The sequence below is a fragment of the Hibiscus syriacus genome, unplaced genomic scaffold, assembly GCF_006381635.1.
Source record: "Hibiscus syriacus cultivar Baekdansim isolate YM2019G1 unplaced genomic scaffold, ASM638163v2 tig00111213_pilon, whole genome shotgun sequence".
NCBI lineage: Eukaryota > Viridiplantae > Streptophyta > Magnoliopsida > Malvales > Malvaceae > Hibiscus > Hibiscus syriacus.
The window spans coordinates 1,609,470-1,631,210 of NW_024063022.1; the positions used below are offsets into that span (position 1 = coordinate 1,609,470).

The 21,741-nt window shown below is 33.2% G+C and overlaps 1 protein-coding gene and 1 pseudogene across 1 annotated transcript; both read right to left on the reverse strand.

The window, feature by feature from the left end:
* Positions 1-17,501: 17,501 nt before the first annotated feature.
* Positions 17,502-18,594, reverse strand: LOC120156120 (annotated as a pseudogene).
* A 424-nt stretch (positions 18,595-19,018) lies between these two features.
* Positions 19,019-21,514, reverse strand: LOC120156160 (probable UDP-arabinose 4-epimerase 3). The gene is made up of 8 exons (XM_039167567.1): positions 21,336-21,514; positions 21,054-21,175; positions 20,436-20,549; positions 20,152-20,351; positions 19,914-20,055; positions 19,729-19,823; positions 19,506-19,635; positions 19,019-19,412 (listed from the first exon to the last, which is right to left on the reverse strand). The coding sequence occupies exons 1-8, from the start codon at positions 21,394-21,396 to the stop codon at positions 19,041-19,043; spliced, it is 1,236 nt and encodes a 411-aa protein (XP_039023498.1). The 5' UTR covers positions 21,397-21,514; the 3' UTR covers positions 19,019-19,040.
* Between the last annotated feature and the right edge of the window lie 227 nt (positions 21,515-21,741).

Genomic DNA, 21,741 nt, shown 5'->3' on the forward strand with positions numbered 1-21,741 from the left:
TTAAGGACCTTCGGGTAATTTAAATACATATGATGATAGACCAAACTTTTCCAATTTAAGAGCTCATAATGAGAATAACTCGTTTAATGAGGGAGAATAAGTTCCTAATGAGAAGAATTTATTCAACCTTTGCTCGATTCCACCAAAAAAGGATTTGGATCAACATTCCTAAGATAAGGAGATCATAATGAGAAGAACTCGCTCAACATGTTCTCTATTGCAGCACAGAAAGAGGTTGGCCAGTATTTTCAGCAAAGAGTTCATAATGAGAAGAAATCGTCTGATAAAGGAGAATAAGTTCCTAATAAGAAGAACTTGTTCGGCCTTGGCTCTTCCATTACATAAGGAGTTGGATCAGCATCACTTCTCTCGATTCCATCATATAAGGAGTTGGATTAGCATCATCTCACTCAAGATAGTTTCCCTTTGACTCAAACTTCAATATCATATCACTTGATGTTTAAATCAATCATAGAATGAGTTGGATCAGCATTTCAAGAGAATAAGTTCATAATGAGAAGAACATGTCCAACCTTAATTTGTCCATCATAAGAGGAGGTGGATCAATATTCCTAATGGAAGGGTTCATAATAGGAAGAACTCATGTGATAAGGGAGAATAAGTTCCTAATGATAAGAACTTGTTTGGCCTTGGATATTCCATCACATAAGGAGTTGGATCAGCATCATCACTTTGCTCGATTTCATTACATAAAGAGTTAGATCAACATCATCTCACTCGAGATAGTTCAAACCCATCACAGAAGGATATGGATCAACATTTTAATGAGGAGTTCATAATGAGAAGAACTCGTCCTAAGCGAAAGAAGAAGTTCATAATGAGAAGAACTTGTTCAACCCAAGTTCAAATCCATCACAAAAATAGTTGTCTTAGCATTTCCAAAGAAGAAGTTCATAATGAGAAGAACTTGTTAAACATTGGTTTGTCCATTGCAGAATGAGGTGGATTGACATTTCCAGTAAAGAGTTGTAATGAAAGAACTCAAAGCTAAAGAACAACAGTGACACCAAAAATAATACTTTATGTCTTTGCTATATTCCAATTCCACAGCAATAAGCAAAGAGTGGTAGTTGTAATCACCATTTTTGGTTACGTTATTATTATTATTATTATTATATTTGAGTTTAAGGAGAATAATTTGGGGCTTTTGGAGTTTTTTGGTTCATTTTCAAGTTGTTTGGGTTTTTCGACCATCGCGGATGGTGGTTGGGGAAGACTCGATAAAATTTTTTAGGGTTTAGTTTTACTCAAAATAGTTAAAATATAGTATATATAGTAAACTTTTAGGGAAAACCCCCTTTAGGTCCCTATAACTTAGTCGTGTATTTACAAAGTAACCATTGTCCATAGTTTAAAATTTTTAGGTTAAAGCCCCTGAACTTTAAGAATTTTTTACAAAATGGTCATTATTCTATTTATTTTCTTTAGTTTGGAATTTGTTTCCATTATTTCCCTTAATTTTCATTTCAGTCACCATCCTCATTATTGTTTATTTTAAGTTTGACGCATTATTTTGGGTTTATTGCATTTTGGTCATTTGCTGGTGACTTTATTTATTTGCATTTTTATTCAATTACAATGCCCACTATTATTTAATTATGTTCGATTACACACTATTTTTTATTTTATTTTATTTTCATGTTTATTTGTTTTTTATTTTACATTTTATTTGATAATTTTATTTTATCACTTCCAACTAATATTCGATCTTTTGGTGACATGATACGAGGTAAGACCCACATTATTATGATCCAGACTCATTTTTATTTTACCACTTACTTTACTAATCCCTAACCATTAACTACTAACCGTTATTTATTGCATCTAACTTTTGCTAAGACAACGTACAACCATGAACTAGTTTTAGGCATTGTGGGGGTGTTAATTCTTCCCCACGCATAACCGACTCTCGAACCCTTAAAAACAAATTTTTGGTTAAAACAAACTAATTTTTGTCTTTAAAATTTTTTGTCTTAAAATTATTTTAAGGACGTTTTTAGATACTCTACCTACATAACCCAAAGGTCGATAGCAACTCCCAACATCATTTCATAAAATTTGATACTAAATTTTATTTTTTTTTAAACTTGTGTCCACAAATTCAAACTCTTTAATTTTTTAAAAAGAATTAATATTTTATCCTACTAAATCAATTGGTTGTTGATAATAATGTTTATCTTTGATAATGTTATTTCCAATAATATTTATGGTAATCAATATTTTTTTAAATAAAACAACATTTGCATATATGATATGAAAATTATGACATTCTATGATTTTCTAAGGAAAGCCACTTCAAATGTTACTAAATTGTAGAGTATGTATTCATTTTATTATTAATCTCAAAATATTTCAATTCTAATATTAAATTTTTGTTTATATATTATTTTGACCGCTATGGAGGTTGTCAATTTCATTGATCGTCATTGATTGTTATTGTTATCGGTTAATTGTCAGCCATCGCATCTTGTCTTTTGCAGCAATATTGTTGAAAACATTTTGACGTTTCGATATAACAAATTAAATGTTATTGAATTTAAGATTTTATAATCATTTTTAAAGTATATTCGATTAAACTATTCGAATATCAAAATATTACTCCAAGTTTTTCAAAGATCAATTTCAATCCTTACTAAAGTGTAAAATTGTGTTTTAAACTTAAAATATTTTTCAAACAATTTTTTACAAAGTATTTCGAACCAAAATCGAGCCAAAAATCAATTTTACAAAGGGATGTACCGATACACTCTTGGATACATCGATACACTACTTGTTTTATTAAAACATCGAATGCATTTTGTGTATCGATGTACAGACAATGCATCAATACACCCTGGTTTTATTGAAACATCGAATGCATTTTATGTACCGATGCACAGACAATGCATCAATACACTCCTGGCTCTTTTGAAACATCGAATGTAATTAGTGTACCGATGCACCCCAAGTGTACCGATACACTAGGTCAACTAACGGTCGAAATATTTCAATTTTACACATAATGTACCGATACACCCTTCAGAGTGTATCGATGCACCTACGCTCCCAACTGATTTTTAAATGATAACTACTCCATAACGGCTCTATTGACTTCACTAATGATCCCCAATGTTCAGAAGTGATCCAAGGTGTATTTAAACATGCTTAGGAGCCATTGATCAACAATAATTGTGAAAAAAACAAATAGAAAGCCTTAAACATCAAGTTTGAGCAATTCAAGCCTATTTTCTATTCAATATTCATTTTTCTTTCAAGAACACCATTTGTACTCATTTGAATTCATTCTTGAGTGTTCTTTCTTTGTTCTAGAATTTTGCAAAAATCTTTCCTTGTGAGGTTTTTCTGTAAGTTTGCAAAATTTGTGTATTTCTCTTTGGGAGAGAGTGTTCTCAAGAATTTGGGATATAATTCTTAAGAGAGTTGTAAGATTACTCTTTGTCCTCAAAATAAAAAACAAATTAGTAATTTGTTGGAAAATCCTTAGTGTGGATAGCTAAGGTAGTGGACGTAGACTTTGGTTGAGAAAGTCAAACCACTCTAAATCGATGTGCAAATATTTTCTATTTTCTGTAAAAGTTTCCTCCAAAATATTTATTGCCAACTCATCCCCTCTTGGTTATTACGTCGATCGATTAACTCAACAATTGGTATCATAGTCATACTCATTTGAAGGTTTAACCACCTCTTGAGTCAATTCGGGAAGATTTATATCGATATTCAAGTCATCAATGGCCTCTACTTCAAACTTCGACTTCAATCTTGATTCAATGCCCGTCAACAAGCCTCATTTCTTCAATGGAGAAAATTATGCTTATTGGAAAAATAGAATGAGGTACTTTATTCAAGCATGTGACATAGGAGCATGGAATATCGTGGAAGACGGATACACCATACCTTCCACTCATTCAAGATTGTGGAGTGAAGAAAAGACAAGAATGTTCCAGCTTAACTCAAAGGCTATCCATATTATATTTTGTGCTCTTGGACCAGATGAATACGGGAGAGTTTCATCTTGTACAACCGCCAAGGAGATATGAGATAAACTACAAGTCACTCATGAAGGCATAAACGAGGTAAAAGAATCTAAAATTAGTCTTCTAACTTATAGCCATAAAAATTTTAGGATGAAACCGGATGAAGACATCAAAGCTATGACGGATAGATTTTCCATGATTTTCAATGGTCTCAAATCATATGGAGAGATTATTCTAAATGAGAAGCTTGTGAGGAAGTTAGTTTACTCTCTTCCAAAAGCTTGGCAATCAAAGAAGACGGCGGTCATCGAGGCTAAAAATTTAAAATCTTTAACTCTCGATGAGTTAATTGGTTCTCTCCTCACGCATGAAATGATGCTTCAGGATAAGGTAGACCTCAAGAAGAATAAAAAGACAAAGAAGGAGACGGAGAAAAAGAAGAACGTGGGAGTTGCTCTCAAATCTACAAGAGATGAGAGTGATTCAAATGAAGATGATGATGACGAGGAAATGGCATTATTTGCCAAGCGGTTCAGAAAATTGATGAAGGCGGACAGAGGAAGAAAATTCAAACGAAATGAAGGCTTCGAAAACGAGATGGCATTTTTTTGAAGATTATTCTTTTGATTAGTTAGTAGAGGAATATACTGAGTTGGCTTCGGATTATGAGAAATTATTTTTAAAATACAAGAATGATATTTCAAAATTGAAAAATGAAAATAATCTCATATCCAAGACCAACAATGATCTTGAAAGTAAGATCAAAGAATTGCAAATCAAATTAGATGAATTTGAAAAGAAAAATAATGATTTGCATAACTTACTTCCAAGAGTAAACGACGATCATCAAAAGAAAATTGATGATCTTAAAGCTTCTTTTAATAAAGTTGGAACAAAACATTTTGAAAAAGGAGAAAATTCAAAATCCAACTTTGTTAGAAAAAGTTTTAAAAACTAAAATCATAGAGGTCCCCAAAGAACCTCTAATGGTAAAATTGTTAGAAGTATATGGGTTCCTAAAGAACTCATTACTACTAAGGATAAAGATATCCTACACAAATGGATACCCAATAGGACTAGAATTTTAGAGACAAATGAATATGGACCCAAAAGAATTTGGGTACCAAAAATAAAAAATTAATCTATGTTTGTAGGGAAAGGAGTATTGCTGCAAGGCACGGGAAACAAATTCAAACTCATGGTACCTTGATAGTGGATGCTCAAGACACATGATCGGAGACAAGAGCCGGTTCATAGAGCTAAACAATAAAAATGGAGGAGATGTGACTTTTGGTGATAATTCAAAAGGTCACATTGAAGGTATAGGTACTATAAGTAATACCTATTCCATAGAAATTAAAAATGTGTTATATGTGAATGGGTTAAATCATAACCTATTGAGTATTAGTCAATTATGCGATAAAAGATACAATGTCATGTTTGAAACTAATGGTTGTAAAGTAATCGACATTGCATCTAATCGAATTATGCTTGTTGGTCATAGAATAGAAAACATTTACATGGTCATTTAGTTCTATAAATATGACTAATTTATGCCTAGTTGCTAAGGATGAACATGATAGTTGGTTATGGCATAAGATACTAGGACACACTAGCATGAGTGTTTTACAAAGACTAAATTCAAGGAGATTTAGTAAGAGGGTTGCCAAAGTTAAAATTTGATAAAGATAAAATTTGTAATGCTAGTGTTAAAGGAAAACATCAAAGAGCTTACTTTAAGTCCATTAATTATTTATCAACAAGTAGAGTATTACAATGATCTATATAGATCTTTTTGGGCCAACTAGGACTACTAGCTTGGGCGGAAAACAATATGCATTTGTCTTGGTAGATGACTATTCTAGATATACTTGGGTTCTATTCTTAAGTACTAAAGATGAAGCATTAGAAAAATTCATCACATTTTCAAAAGTAATCCAAAATGAAAAAGGTTACTCCATTTCTAGTGTTAGGAGTGATCATGGCACTGAATTTGAAAATCTTGGATTTACTGAGTTTTGTAATTCTAATGGTAATAGCTATAATTTTTCAGCACCTAGAACCTCTCAACAAACTGGAGTTATTGAGAGGAAAAATAGAACTATAGAAGAAATGGCTAGAACCTTGCTTTGTGAAAACAATTTGCCAAAATATTTTTGGGCGGAAGCCACAAATACCGCTTGTTATGTTATTAATCGTGTAATGATTAGGCCTATTTTGAAGAAAACTCCATATGAACTTTTCAAAAATAAAAAACCTAACATTAGCTATTTTTATCCATTTGGATGTAAATGTTTAGTTTTAAACAACGGTAAAGATAATCTTTGCAAATTTGATGCTAAAAGTGATGAAGTAATTTTTCTGGGTTATTCCTTAAATTCTAAAGCTTATCGGGTATTTAATAAAATAACTTTAATTGTAGAAGAGTCTATATATGTTGTTTTCGATGATAATCCCCTTCCGAGGAAGGATTCTTGTGTTGATGATGATGTAGGTATTGTAAACACACATGACGTTAGACATGACGTTGGAGAATCATCATCAAAGGAAGAAGTAAAAGATGAGGAAACTCATGATGTTCTCGAGATTCCAACCATTGAAGAAAGGGAAGTTTCTTACCAAGAGAATACAACTATGTCAAGGATGGTGAAATTATAGGTGATCCATCCAAAGGGGTAATAACTCGATCTTCTCTTAGAAATATATGTAATTATGTTGCATTTATCTCATGCATTGAGCCTAAGAATATCCAAGAAACATTAGATGATGAAAATTGGATAATGTCTATACAAGAAGAGTTAAATCAATTTGAGAGAAGTAAAGTATGGACATTAGTTAAAAGGCCTAGTAATAAATCTACTGTAGGTACTAGATGGGTATTTAGGAATAAGCTTGATGAAAGTGGTATTATAGTGAGGAACAAGGCTAGACTTGTTGCTCAAGGCTATACTCAAGAAGAAGGCAAAGACTGTGATGAAACATATGCTCCCGTAGCTAGGATGGAAGCAATTAGAATGTTATTAGCATTTTCATGTTTCAATTAATTTAAATTATATCAAATGGATGTTAAAAGTGCATTTTTAAATGGTTTTATAAAATAATAAGTGTATGTCGAACAACCTCCAGGTTTTGAAGATTCAAAATTTCCATATCATGTTTTTAAATTGAAAAAAAACTCTTTATGGTTTAAAACAAGCTCCTAGAGCTTGGTATGAAAGATTGTCTAATTTTTTAATTGAAAAAGGTTTTTCAAAAGGGAAGGTTGACACTACATTGTTTTTAAAGTGAAAAGGTAAAGATTTATTAGTAGTTCAAATTTATGTTGATGATATAATATTTGGTTCTACTAATGATGTTCTTTGCCAAGAATTTTCAAAGCTAATGCAAGGTGAATTTGAGATGAGCATGATTTGAGAGCTCTCATATTTCTTGGGACTCCAAATCAAACAAAGAAAAGATGGCATCTTCATCAATCAAGCAAAATAGGTCAAAGATATGCTCAACAAGTTTTGATTGGAAAATGGGAAACCTCATGCCACTCCAATGAGCTCATCTACAAAGCTTCACAAAGATGAAGGAGGTAAATGTGTGGATATTAAATTATATAGGTCAATGATTGGTTCTTTACTTTATCTAACCACAAGTAGATTGAACATTATGTTTAGTGTTTGCTTATGTGCTAGATTTCAATCATACCCTAAGGAATCACATTTACTAGCCGTTAAGAGGATCTTTATATACCTTAAGGACACTCCTAGTTTAGGACTTTGGTATCCTTCTCTGATGTGGATTATGGAGGATGCAAAATAGATAGGAAAAGCACCTCGGTACTTGTCAATTCCTAGGAAATATGTTGATTTCATGGTTTTCAAAGAAACAAAATTGTGTTGCATTATCTACCATTGAAGCATAATATATTTCGGCCGGTAGTTGTTGTGCACAAGTTTTATGGATGAAAAACAACTTTTAGATTATGGAATTGAATTTAGTATTATACCTATCAAGTGTGACAATACTAGTGCTATTTATCTCACTAAAAATCCCATCCAACACTCTAGAACTAAGCACATTGAAATTAAAAATCATTTCATTAGAGATAATGTCGCTAAAGGAGATATAGTTCTAGAATATGTTGATATTTTGCATCAATTAGCGGATATTTTTACAAAACCTTTATATAAAGAAAGATTTTGGACACTTAGGAGAGAATTAGGTTTAACCAACCCACCTTGACTTAGTGTTTAAAATACTTTTCGCACTTTTAATTAGATTTGAAAATTGCTTATAAAAATAATATTTTTTTATTTCATTCTTTGCTAATAGTTAGGGGGAGTTTATGATCTTTAGTGAAAATTAATTGTATGTTCAAATAAAATTTAAGGATAATTTTATTTGATTGAACATATTTAATTTTCGATTTATGAATTTCCAATACCACTAGAGCTAATTAATTTAGCATTTTGAGTGTTTAAAAATGGCTTTTAACATTTTGTGCACAGTGCATCGATACACTATGATAGTGTACCGATGCAGTCCTTGAATGAGTATCGATACACTTAGGAGTATACTGATACACTCGTCGGGTTTTAGGCATAAAATCCCTAAATTCTTTAATTTTGTCAAAAACCCTTAAAAATACTCATTGTCGTCGTATTGCTCCTCTCAACCCCTACTCTCTATTCTTGCTCCAATCAATGAAATCTAGTTGGAATTAATTCGCTCTTCAACTCTAAATCCTACTACGATCATTAAAATCGTGCAAACATAACTATATTCCACTCAATCTGAAAATTTCAAGGTAATTTTTCTAAAATCTCTATTTTATTGATTTTTGAACTTAGGACTAGTTTTGATTAGTTCTAGGTTGAATTAGATATCAGACATTGATTATATGATGTTTATAAACTAGATTCTACAACTAATTTCATCAAAAACACAAGTTTATTTCAAAAAATTTAAAATTTTCGATTTTTTTTATTTAATTATGTTGTTTTCATGAAAACTATACGTATTATGATTTTTCAAACATTGTTTTCAAAATAGTTTTCAAAGTTTGCCCATTAGGATTATTTTAGAGAACCTTGAATATTACAGACTCATATTGAGTTTTGAGATTGATTATATTGCATACATGTGTTTCAAATTTGCAGGTAACCTTACCCATTCCGATCTTTAACCATGTCTAATCCAAAATGCCCTAGGTAGTTATCGAGTCATTCAAACCAAAACCGACCTCCTATTCCACCTCTACCTCAAAATCCAAATCCAAATGAACCGGATAAGACAATTTTTAATTCTTGTTTTAACCCACCTGGTCGTAGAGATAATATCTACCATCGGTACCATAATTTATTTGAGTCATATAGAATCCGGGAATAGCATATCTCCTCAATCCAAGCTATGGTTGATATGAATTTTCAATATCTTCCTACCCTTAAATCCTAGAAATTTGATAAACTTTTTCACCTCAAACCTATCGTTTATCATCAACTAGTCCGCATTTTCTATTCCAATGCGGCTTATGTCCAAAACGAAGCTCGTACCAAAACCATAGGAATTCGATCTTATCTTCTAGTTCAATTCGTTTATATTGACTCTGACACAATCGCTACTACCTTTGGACTAGATAACATAGGTTTAGATAATGAAAGAGAAACATTGGCTACACCCTATAAAGCCAAAGCTAGTGCTAGTACACTTTTAACTCATCACGATTATTTTCTTCATTTGATCATCTCTTGGTAGTTTAGACCATCCAGAGGTAGAATTTCTACGCTTGGAGTACTATACCTTTGGTGGATACATTGTATCCAAAATAAAAAGAAAATAAATCTGCCACAAATCATCTTTGGTGAACTAGTAGAAATCGTGAACAATGTACCATCTAAATATGTCGAAACCTTAGTTTATGGTTGTCTCCTTAGTAATTTGTTTATCAAACTCGGGCTTAGCGTCACGCTTGATATTCTCATCCCTCTTTAGAACCAAATAAATCTCACATCCTTAAAGAAATTAGGATGGTCCGGGGACAAGGATCAATGGGTTCAATCCATCGAGAAAACATCGGGAGTTAGCTCTTCATGAGCTCCTCTGGCACCGGCTGCGAACGATGATCAAGAGCTTGAACAACTTATGCACGATATAGATGATCACGTACCCCTGGACGAGTCGGCACAACAAGATAATCAAATGCCTCCATACTTCCGATCTTTTATGGAGAATCTTGACATGAGGTTCACATCCATCGAGTCTCATCTAACTGCTAACAACGAAGCGATAAATCATCGTTTCGATGCTATGGACGAACGAGTCGATGTGCTTACACGTGATGTGGCCAATATTTGAGCACATTTATCACCTTTTGATCCACTGATGGATGATTAGACTTTTTCTTGCTTTGTTTTCTTAGGATGCGATAGAACTTATTGTTAAAACAATTTGATGTTTTTGTATTTGTTTGATATGGATGTTTGAACTTGAATGCTTATATTTATATATTTGGTTTGGTTAAATTTTTAATTTGAATTTAATGTTTATTAATTTTTGCATCATTTACATCATAGTAGAATATGACCAATTATCATTGCACGTTATTTATGAATATTGAGTTATGAAACTAATGGCTAATCTTTCTCTTGATTGTGATCTTAGAAGCTTAAGCTTTATCTAAATATCAATTTTCTATTTTTTCTTATAAACTTGTTTAAAAACGTTTTATAGTCTTTTTGATTTAACAAAAAGGGGGAGAATAAAGTAAGGGGGAGTAATTTTCAAAATTGATTTCAAAAATGATTTTCAAAGAAAATCTTAAAATTGCTTAAATGTTTTGTTATATCAAAAAGGGGGAGATTGTTGAAAATATTTTGACGTTTCGATATAACAAATTAAGTGTTATTAAATTTTAAGATTTTATAATCATTTTTAAAGTATATCCAATTAAATTATTCGAATATCAAAATATTACTCCAAGTTTTTCAAAGATCAATTTAAATCCTTACTTAAGTGTAAAATTGTGTTTTAAACTTAAAATATTTTTGAAATAATTTTTTACAAAGTATTTCGAACCAAAATCGAGCCAAAAATCAATTTTATAAAGGGATGTACTGATACACTCTTGGATGCATCGATACACTCATTGTTTTATTAAAACATCGAATGCATTTTGTGTATCGATACACAGACAATGCATCGATACACTCCTGGTTTTATTGAAACGTCGAATGCATTTTGTGTACCGATGCACAGACAATGCATCGATACACTCCTGGCTCTTTTGAAACATCGAATGTAATTAGTGTACCGATGCACCCCAAGTGTATCGATACACTAGGTCAACTAACGATCGAAATATTTCAATTATACACACAGTGTACCGATACACCCTTGAGAGTGTACTGATGCACCTACGCTCCCAACTGATTTTTAAATGATAATTACTCCATAACGGCTCTATTGACTTCACCAATGATCCCCAACTTTCAAAAGTGATCCAAGGTGTATTTAAACATGCTTAGCAGCCATTGATCAACAATAATTGTGAGAAAAACAAAGAGAAAGCCTTATACATCAAGTTTGAGCAATTCAAGCCTATTTTCTATTCAATGTTCATTTTGCTTTCAAGAACACCATTTGTACTCAATTGTATTCATTCTTGAGTGTTCTTTCTTTGTTCTAGAATTGTGCAAACATCTTATCTTGTGAGGTTTTTCTGTAAGTTTGCAAAATTTGTGAATTTCTCTTTGGAGAGAGTGTTCTCAAGAATTTGGGTATAATTCTTGAGAGAGTTGTAAGGTTACTCTTTGTCCTCAAAAGAAAGAACAAATTAGTGAATTTGTTGGAAAATCCTTCGTGTGGATAGCTAAGGTAGTGGACGTAGACTTTAGTTGAGAAAGTCGAACGACTCTAAATTGTTGTGCAAATATTTTCTATTTTCTGCAAAAGCTTCCACCAAAATTGTTATTGCCAAGTCATCCCTCTTGGCTATTTCGTCGATCGATTAACTCAACAAATATCATTATAAAAACTTTTGTATTTTACTTCTCTCTCTTTTCATTTCATTTATTTTTCATGAAATCCACTCAAAATCAATAAAAATTCATCTAAAGGAATATTATAATATTTCAATCTTCTCCAATGGGATTAGTTATGAGGTATGTTTGTTTTTTTAAAAAACACTTCTCACAGTTTGAATTTTTACACACCTTAAATCTCTAAAATATGAGAAAGTGCCAAATCACAAAAATATCGCCTTTTTATGATTAATTTTGTAAGTTTTGTAGTTATTTTAGAAAACATAAACCTGTAAAGTGAAAGAAGATAACAAGACAAGTTCATTGCTTTCTAAGATAATCACAAAAGACATCGAAACGAAGAATAGCAGCTAATCTTAATGAAGAAGACGATAAGATAGAATAAAAATGATAACCTTTTGACTTCCACATCAACACATGACACTACTACATCAGCACTAAATTGTTATGTCGTCATATTACTAATGTAACACAATGGTTAAAATATATATAAATCCTAAAGATTAGTAACATTTGGAGTAATTTACCTTTTTAGGGTAACTATACAAATGGATATAAATCAAAGTCTAATGTTAAAATAGATATAATCCTAAAGATTGGTAACATTTGGAGTAACTTCCTTTTTAGGGTAAATTCTACAAATGGTCACTAATATTTAAGTGAATTTTTGTTTTTTTCACTGAAGTTTCAAAAGTTACAAAATGATCACTATATTATCAATTTATAACAAATCAATCATTCGTCATTAACAATCGTTATTAAGGTAACAGAATATTAACGTGTCACGTTATATTAGTAGCTTGAACCTCTACAGATGCTCTTTGACACATATATCATTGTATACAAATGGTTAAATAACTTTTTTTATCATTTCTTTATTGTGTCCCTTTTCACTCCCTTTTTATAATACAAACCCTCAAATGCTCTCGTTTTCATTTTTAACTTTAATCATCATCATCAAGAAACAAGATTTCCTGGTTTATAAAAAGAGAGAAACTGATTAATACTGATCAATATTGATCATTTAAAACAAAGACATGTGAAAATAGGATCATATCTCTATTTAGATGATTATGTTATTTAAAGTATCATATAATAATTCATATTTTTTTATAAACACATAGGAGAGATTGATTTTGAGCTCAATTATATATTTTAAAATATTTGTAGTTTGATATTAAAGTCACCCTTATTTATTTTAATATTGATGTGTCACTCATATCTTTTCTTCTTCGTCTTTGTTGATCGGCGACGATATCAATTTTAATGTTGGTTGTCGACCGTCAGTATTTTTTATTTTTGTTTTCTTTTTATATCGTATCTCTATTTTCTTTTATTTTTTATTTTCAATAAATCTATCTTTTTGGTATGTTTTCATGTGTCTGTATGACACATTTTCATCTGCCTTTTTGGTACATTTCATATGTCTTTGTGGCACGTTTTTTTATCGTTTGACAATTTTTTTCATTTATTATTTTCAGAGGGTTGATTTGATATCGCCACGACTAATCAATATAGCGCTTATCTAATATCTTGTTGATCTTCCCTACTTTTGACCCTCGAATTATATTTGGATACCCAATTTGCGTTCGTGGATAGTTTTTCACGTCGCTCGAGTCTGATTTCTAGTTTGTTGATGGTTTTTCAATAGTTTGATCCCCTTTTATGATTTTTTTTCCGATGTGATCAGATTTGTTTGTATCTATCTTTATTTGAGTTTCTTGATTATATTTTTAATCTTTCTTTGTATGTTCCTTATATTATCTTAAGTTGCTAATTTTAATTTAATGATTATAGAAAACTATCCTAATTATATACTTAATTTACGATTTTGATTGTAAATCTCTATTGTAATTTGAGATATTTCCTATTTTGAATAAAAAAATAGTTGATTCTATTAAAAAATATATTTGTAGTTTGAATCCATTAATACATGTATATTCAAACATGAACAAAAAGGGTTTGTTGCACCAATCATACGAGAATACAAATCGATAGATCATATTCTACCAACGGTATGTATTCCACCAGGCACCAAGAGGTATTATTTTTACTGAAATAAATTCATCTTCTCTAAATGCAAGAATTATGGTACTCCAAGCATATATTATCGTCTCTTTTAGCCCTGAAAGCGTCGAAAGTTATACTCATGGACGGAGCTATGCCTTGTCCTAGGAGGCCACTGCCCCACTATTCTTTTATTATTAAAAAATATATGGGTAAATATTAGATTATGGTTCCAAATTTTAATTTATTTTAATTTTGACCCTAATTTTATATGGTTAATTATACTTTACCCCTCATTTTCTATGATCAATTATACTTTACCCCCTTTCAATTGAAATCCTGACTCCGTCCTTGATTATTTTCTTGCAACCCACCCACCGGACGTTGCAGAAAAAAAGGGTCGACCCTAAAAAAATTATCTTGGTGTCCCACGTATAATCTTGACCCTTTACCATTAGTTTGTCACCTATGTCCTTGTTCTTGGACTTGCATGAACAAATTTGACTTGTTAGGTGACAAATTAGATAAAAGTACGTTTGTGATATGAATATGATAGTTAAAGAACCACACACTCTCATCAAATGGAAGATGCACAAGGGAAAATACTAGCAGCAATGAGAGGACAACGCTTTTGAGGTTACCCATGCTGCGTGACATATCTAATAAGTTTTCCGATTGGTATTTATATTTTTTATTTTGAATCTTAGATGGTTATTTTTAAATTGAGAAAGTAATAAATTTTGAGTTTGAATTAGTTAATATCAAAATCAAGAATTTCGAACTAAAATGAACTGAAAACACTAATAGGAAAACAATTATCGCCTTTACCTTGATCAAGAAGGATCGGTCCCGATAAAAAAAAAGCATTGAAATCTTTAGGGATTTTATATATACTATAATTCTTGAAAGGCAAGTAATTCCAAGAAAGGATGTAGTGGTATTACTATTGGTGAAATAAAAGCCAAAAGCTAAGTATGGTGATTAATGTGAAGTTAGAAAGTTGCCTCCTTAAAAGAAATAAATAATGGTAGTTGGAATGAATTATGAATGTTTGAAGGCTTCACCTTGTCATAATTTTGAGTTTATTCACATCTTCATTCCCATTGGTTGGGGACTCCTATCAATCCACTCAAAGTTCAAAATATTTGATAACAAACAATAATTTTAATGGAACTACAATTTTTAAATCTTCTCACTTTTATAATTTACTTATAAATACATTTCTAACAATGTAATTGAAATCTAAAATGATGAATCTTTTGCGAACTGGCTCTGTTGGGGTACATTGGCAGTTTTCTGTGCAAGAACAAGAAAGATTGTTTGATTCTTTCCAAGAATCGACCCAAATCTGATACCAATTGATAGGAAAGCAGTGACAGGTTAATCAACATTGCTCTTGTTAAATAATCAAACTTAGAAAGCTTTAGACTCGATGAAAAACAAAGGGGATGAATAGGGGAAGGTGACGGCAACAACTAGGGTCTTTTAGAGTTTATTTTCAGTGTTGAAAACAATGTAAGAAACAAGATTAAACAAGATAAACAAAAGATAAAGAAATTGAAAATAAAATATGATAACCAAAAAATCAAAAGATTTCCCTTATAAAAGTGGACGATAAAGATGATGATGGTGAAGATGGATTTGTGAAAAATAGATGGATAAGTGTCATATCGAACCCTCCTAGTCGCAATAAAAATGCAAACTTGATAATATGGCTCTAATCAACCCTCCTAGTCACGATGAAAATGTAAATTGGAGTGTGAAGATTAATCTCCCTCACAAGAACTTGTAATAACTCTAGGAGAAAAAGCTTCGAAGGCACAAGACAATCAACACTTGCAAAAACAAACTCTCCTTGTACTATTAATCAAAGAAATTTGTTTTACAAAGTTGAATGAAGTCTCATTTATATATATGTGAAGAGTTCTAAAGGTCCTAAATAACTAATGAATAAAACAATAACAAACTAAACATATTTTAACTCTAACTCCTAATAAAATAATAATAAACTAAGAATAATGTTTTGACTCAACCTTAATTCCTAATAAAATATTAAATCTAATACTAAAAGATAATGAATCACCTTATGTTAAATTATATTACAAACAATCAATAAAAATATTAAAAATTTGTAATATTTACAAAATATCATATTAATCCCGTATAGGATTTTCTGCATACATTGTCTTCACTAAAATGGTCATATATTTAGTTCCCAATATCGGATTGATGCAATTCAAGAACCGTTGGAAAGATAAGAGACATTCAGTCATATCTCTAGAAGACATGTGGACCAAATAATATCAGTATCATATTCAAAAAGTCGTCGCAAGTATGATGTTGTTCTAGTATTCTTTTCCAAAGCTTAGACGAGTGGATCTTTTGGAAGAGTTATTACTTCTTCCTTTGATGTGACCCTTGTGATACATATATCAAAATACGTCCATATATCACCAACAATCAAATAAATAACCAATAATTAAGTGTCAAACATTGTATCGAAATCATCTAAAGCCTATGTTCTTCGAATTTGAATATAAGTGTAAAATATGACTACATGTCCATCATGGACATGGTCACTTTTTTAGGAATTTCCAACGCACAAGGAAAATCTTTAAAGAATTGTGTCCAGTATATGCATGAATATCGACCGCAAATACTTCAAGAAATAAAATGAAGACTCAAAAGTAATACAATCTAAAGCTACGAGAACAAGGCATGGCATCATATACCTACTCCTTTGGACATGTTTCTGAGATCCCTATTAAACAAAGTACTAGTATGTGTCTACTGTTTAGCCTGAGAATGCTTTTTAAAAAAAATGAACATACACATGGAAGATCCTCCTTAAAGAATCCTAACCATAAAGAAACATGAACGTGGAACACAATTGCATTTAGAAATAAAATGAAGAGTCAAAAGCAAGATAAACACATATATAAACCGAGAGCATGGCATCATCTACCTAACATGTTGAACATGTTGCATACATAAACAATGTACTAAATAGTCTTTTTTTCTCTCTTTATAATTTTTTTCTGGCATCCATGGAAAAGATAAATGATTCATCCATGAACTACAAATAACAAAATTAACGCAAAGTTAAATCACTTAACCACTAATGGACACATTATTCCAAGCTATCAACAATCCATGTTACTTGAACTAATTCAAGGATGAGTATCAGATGCAAATATATGTGTCCAGTACATGCATACAATTATGTGTTAGACATAATTGCAAGTCACGGGTACTTGAGAAAAATTTAACAGTCTGGGTGGTATCAAAGAATGTAATTTGTTCTTCAACTCGTATAAATATTAAATACCCTAACAACAAATACTTCAAAGAAAATCCCTACATAGAAATAAAGCCACCAGTACTCTTAAAAATGCAACTAAAAAGTTTAGATTAAAATTAAAGGAAACATACAAATTCAACATGATAAACATTCACAAGTGAAGTTTTCTCTCCAATACTCCGACAAAGCAACATAAGTTTAGTGTTTACACAATCATATGAAATGAAGAAAACCTGCATTTTGATATCTTTAGAAGACTCAGCTTCATAAATGACTAAACTAGTCCTAGTTAATCTCTTAGGCGTTATTGCCGGCTAAATATCATCTATTATTCCAGCAAAATAGACCATAGAAAGCACTCGGAAGTAGAAATATGTCGTACCAAATCAAAAGCACTCCTACTACTGCTGATTCTGGTACTGGTTTTGGAGGAGGCATTCTAGGGCATGGTGGAGGTGGAGCAGGCATTCCAGGCCTCGGAGGTCATCATTGGTCTACCCATCAGCCTCTGACCAAATTGTGGAGGTGGGACTTGGTATTACTGAGGTGGCCTAACTCCAAAAGCTGGTGCGGTACCGATGGTTGCAAGCCGCGTTCATCGGAGGTGCTTGAGGTTGACCAGGGTAAGCTCCAGGTGGCATTTGCCCAGGCGGACCTCCACCAGGAGCAGGGTAAGACATATGCGGAAAAGAGAGTTGCGGAACCGGCGGACGAGAAATCTGAGGCTGCATCATACCAGGAGCAGGACCGCCAACGCCGCGAACGATCCCAGCAAGACCGGCTGCGCTTGAACGAGAGGACCAGTATGGATCCCACGTCCAACAGCACAACCAATACCAGGGCCAGGGACTGCATTAGCGGCGCCGGACTTGGAACGAGACTCTTCGGGAGGAGGTGGACCTTCGACGGTCATCGAAATAACCTCTTCACCACGTAGAAGAACAAGGCCAAGCGTTCAACGATCTTCTCGTTCCTTGTTGGTGCTGGGGTTTTTCTTTCCTTTAGCAGGAGGAAGCTTACGGAACTCCTCGCAGTCGCCTAGAACGAGATTCATGTGCCGATCGAAAGCCATGAATTTGCTCATCAGCTGTCGGCCGTCTTGGATGGTGACCCGCATCCTGTAGTTGATGAATTGAAGCATTTTGGAACTCTTTGACATCGACATTTTGGTGACTCACAGTGCCTAACGGTGAGACTGAGGAAGAGAGAAAATAACCCTAGCTAGGGTTTTGAATTTTAATTTCTCAAGCGGGTTTCAAGAGTGAGGAACGGGAAGTGGAGGGAGAATTTACTATATAGCCCATTAAGATGGATAGATTAGGCCCAAAAGCCTTGGTTGGGTTTAAAGAGAATCCAATAATTTCGAGTATATTTTATTTTTATTTATAATGAAATTAGATATTTGAATTCAAATTTATTATATCAATTTTTTATACATTACATGTACCAATAATATTATTTGAATTTAGAGACGATATGCAATTGTGAATTTAGAATATAAAACGTAAAACGGATATGTAGTATATTCGAACATTAAAATAAGTGTATTTATAAATTTTTGAATTGATAAAAAGGACAAATATTAATGCATAGAACGGAATGACTTTGCTGCCCTGTATAACTAATCTCTATGCCCAAAACATAGAAGAAAACACAGCTGAAATGAGAGGTGCTTGAGGTCTGCCTTTCTTCGAGCAAAACCATCATCTACGATGAATCGTATCCCCTATGATGAGCCTTCTGCCATTTCCATGCAATCTGTAAACTCTCCTCTAGATTGGTATATCGAGCAGTCCAGTTCAGTTCTTGCCTGATCTTAGACGGATTGCTGAACACTTCCGCGTAATCTCCGGGTCGACGGGGAAGATACTCGACTTTTATATCCACCCCCGTGGCTTTCTTACATGCCTCTACAAACTCCTTCACCGATCTTCCTGTCCCCGTGCCGACATTGTAGATCCCTACGATACGAGGCTTTGCATGTTGGAGAGCTTTGACGTGAGCGTCAACCAGGTCGGTAACGTCGATGTAGTCACGTATGCAAGTTCCATCATCCGTTTTGTAGTCAGTTCCCTTCACCTGCACAAATAAGCACCAAGGTTTCATCAAAATCATTAGAAAGCAACTAAGCAGGCACTTAAGATGATGAGTAAAGTGAAACGAATAGCTTACCTTGATACCAGGAATGATACCACGAGCAGCATCAAAGCAAGCCCCCGAAATTCGTCCTTGGTCACGCAACTCGGGTCTTGGAGCCTCGCCTAATCTTCCTTCCGGATCCGATCCGATCACGTTGAAGTATCTGAAAGTGGTGAACATGAGCATATTGTTGGAATATCACAATCTGCTATGCCTGTATTCTCAAAACACTTGGAAAGATGAGAAAAATACTAACCTTAGAATCATAATCGCCATGCCTGAACTCTTGGAGAAATCCAGAATCATATCCTCTGCCATCTTCTTAGCTTTTCCATATGGATTGATCGGAACCTGAGTTGGTTCAAAACAAATATCAGTTTGCCGTATATTACAACCGTTAATCTCGAATATAACTCAGCATTAGGCATGTTTACAACTTGCCTGTGGGGTTTCTTCAGTGATTGGCATCTTTTCAGGCTCACCGTACGTCGCACATGTACTAGAATATATCAAAGTTGGAACACCGTGAGCAGCCATCGACTTCAAGACCGTCAAGGTGTTTGAAGTAATGTTGTGATAGTATCTGCGAATCATATGGCCAAACATAGGATCGAGAACATCATAGTTTAGACACCATGGAAGGAGTTAATTCAAATAATAAAGCGTAAAGGAGACTTACCTGAGAGGATCCATCGTGCTCTCCCCGACATATGCAACCGCCGCGAAGTGCATAACAGCATCGAAGGCATTTTCCGAAAATATTTTATTTACAGCGTTTGCATCCCCTAGATCGGCATAAATGAACTGAAGCCTGCCATGTTCGGGAAATAACTCTTGTAGAACCTTGACAGCACCCATGTTTCCACGTGAAAGATTGTCCTGCAAAAGAAACCACTCCTTGAAACCGAGACTAACCACATCAGAGAGGAGATTGTTACATACTCTCCTAAACCAAAAACATACCACGATTGTTACTCGGTAATTCTCCTTGAGAAGTCGTAAAGCAGCATGCGAACCGATATATCCCGCACCGCCGGTTACAAGAACATGAGTTGCCCCTTCTTCGTGTCGGGAGAACTGGAAAATCAAAACCAGGGAGTCAAGAACAGAGATATCAGATAGCTTCAAAACGAAACTGTTACAATTTTCATCAAGCGAAGATGATATTAACCAAAATCAAGAAACAATTCGATTAATCGAAATCTTAAGGATATGCACAGGGACATGCTATAATTTGCTGATAGATACCCCACAAAAATACATAACCACACAAAAGAAGTATCTTTGACTAGTGGAATGGAAGAAAAACTTGTTTCAACTCTTCAGCTGACATCAATTTCGGACACGATCCCCAACAACACTTACCCGCCTTCCCCTCATCAAAGAGAAGGATCTTTAACTGGTGGGAAAACGGATAAGTAATAGCATGTAACTAACAATTTTTGCCATGTTTGGTCCAATTATCAAACAAATCAAGATATCTGCAATATATTTGTACTCAATATAGCGAGAAGAAATAGTCGAAAATCGAATCGATTATCCAGTGTAAGAAAAATTAAGAGATGGAATGGAGAAGAATACATGAGTGGGAGTACTGAAGGATGGAGATTGCTTGAGCATGATAATGCATAAGGCTGTAAGTGCAGCAACTATAAGGATTTTTCCAACAACATTGCTCTTCTTTTTAGGATCAGGTTCCATGACTACATGCAAGAAACAAAATCCAACAAAAAATAAAATTAGGAATTTTTTTAATAGGAGGGGTTATAATATTAGCATTGCATTCGAACACAAGCAATGGCATTAGAAATTCGGGTTTTTTAGCACTCAGAAACAGGTTGTTACTAAAAAGGGAAATGTTACCAGCAAACGGCATCGATCGAGTTGACCTTGTCTGGCTTCTTCCTCTTGATGAATTTAGCATTTGCGAACAAGAAGCTTCAGATGAAATTATGGTACGCAGGGCAAGAAACAACAGTTTGTATCGATTTCAATGATCAAATCAGAGACCCTTCCTTGGAAATGCTTTTCTGGAAAATGTGCTGCAACAGACACACATATGGAAACACAAGAGAAAAGCCAATATCAGGTTCATTATAAGAGAAAAGGTGAAAAAAACAGAAAAAATAATAATAACAATTGGTTTTTACAAAAGATATACAAAAAGGCCAGAAATTCTAGATCCATCAAAACCAAAAGGCTAAGAAATGATCATAAACAAATCTTAAAGAACTCGAAACACCAAGAAAACTTAAAACACACCAATCAA

Excerpts from the sequence above, each read along its gene's own strand:
- LOC120156160 (XM_039167567.1), bottom strand. The coding sequence starts at position 21,396 with ATGCTAAATTCATCAAGAGGAAGAAGCCAGACAAGGTCAACTCGATCG. Across the intron at positions 21,176-21,335 it reads TCGATCGATGCCGTTTGCTG|TCATGGAACCTGATCCTAAA; the intron begins GTAACATTTCCC and ends TCTTGCATGTAG. Across the intron at positions 19,636-19,728 it reads ATGGCGATTATGATTCTAAG|ATACTTCAACGTGATCGGAT; the intron begins GTTAGTATTTTT and ends CACCACTTTCAG.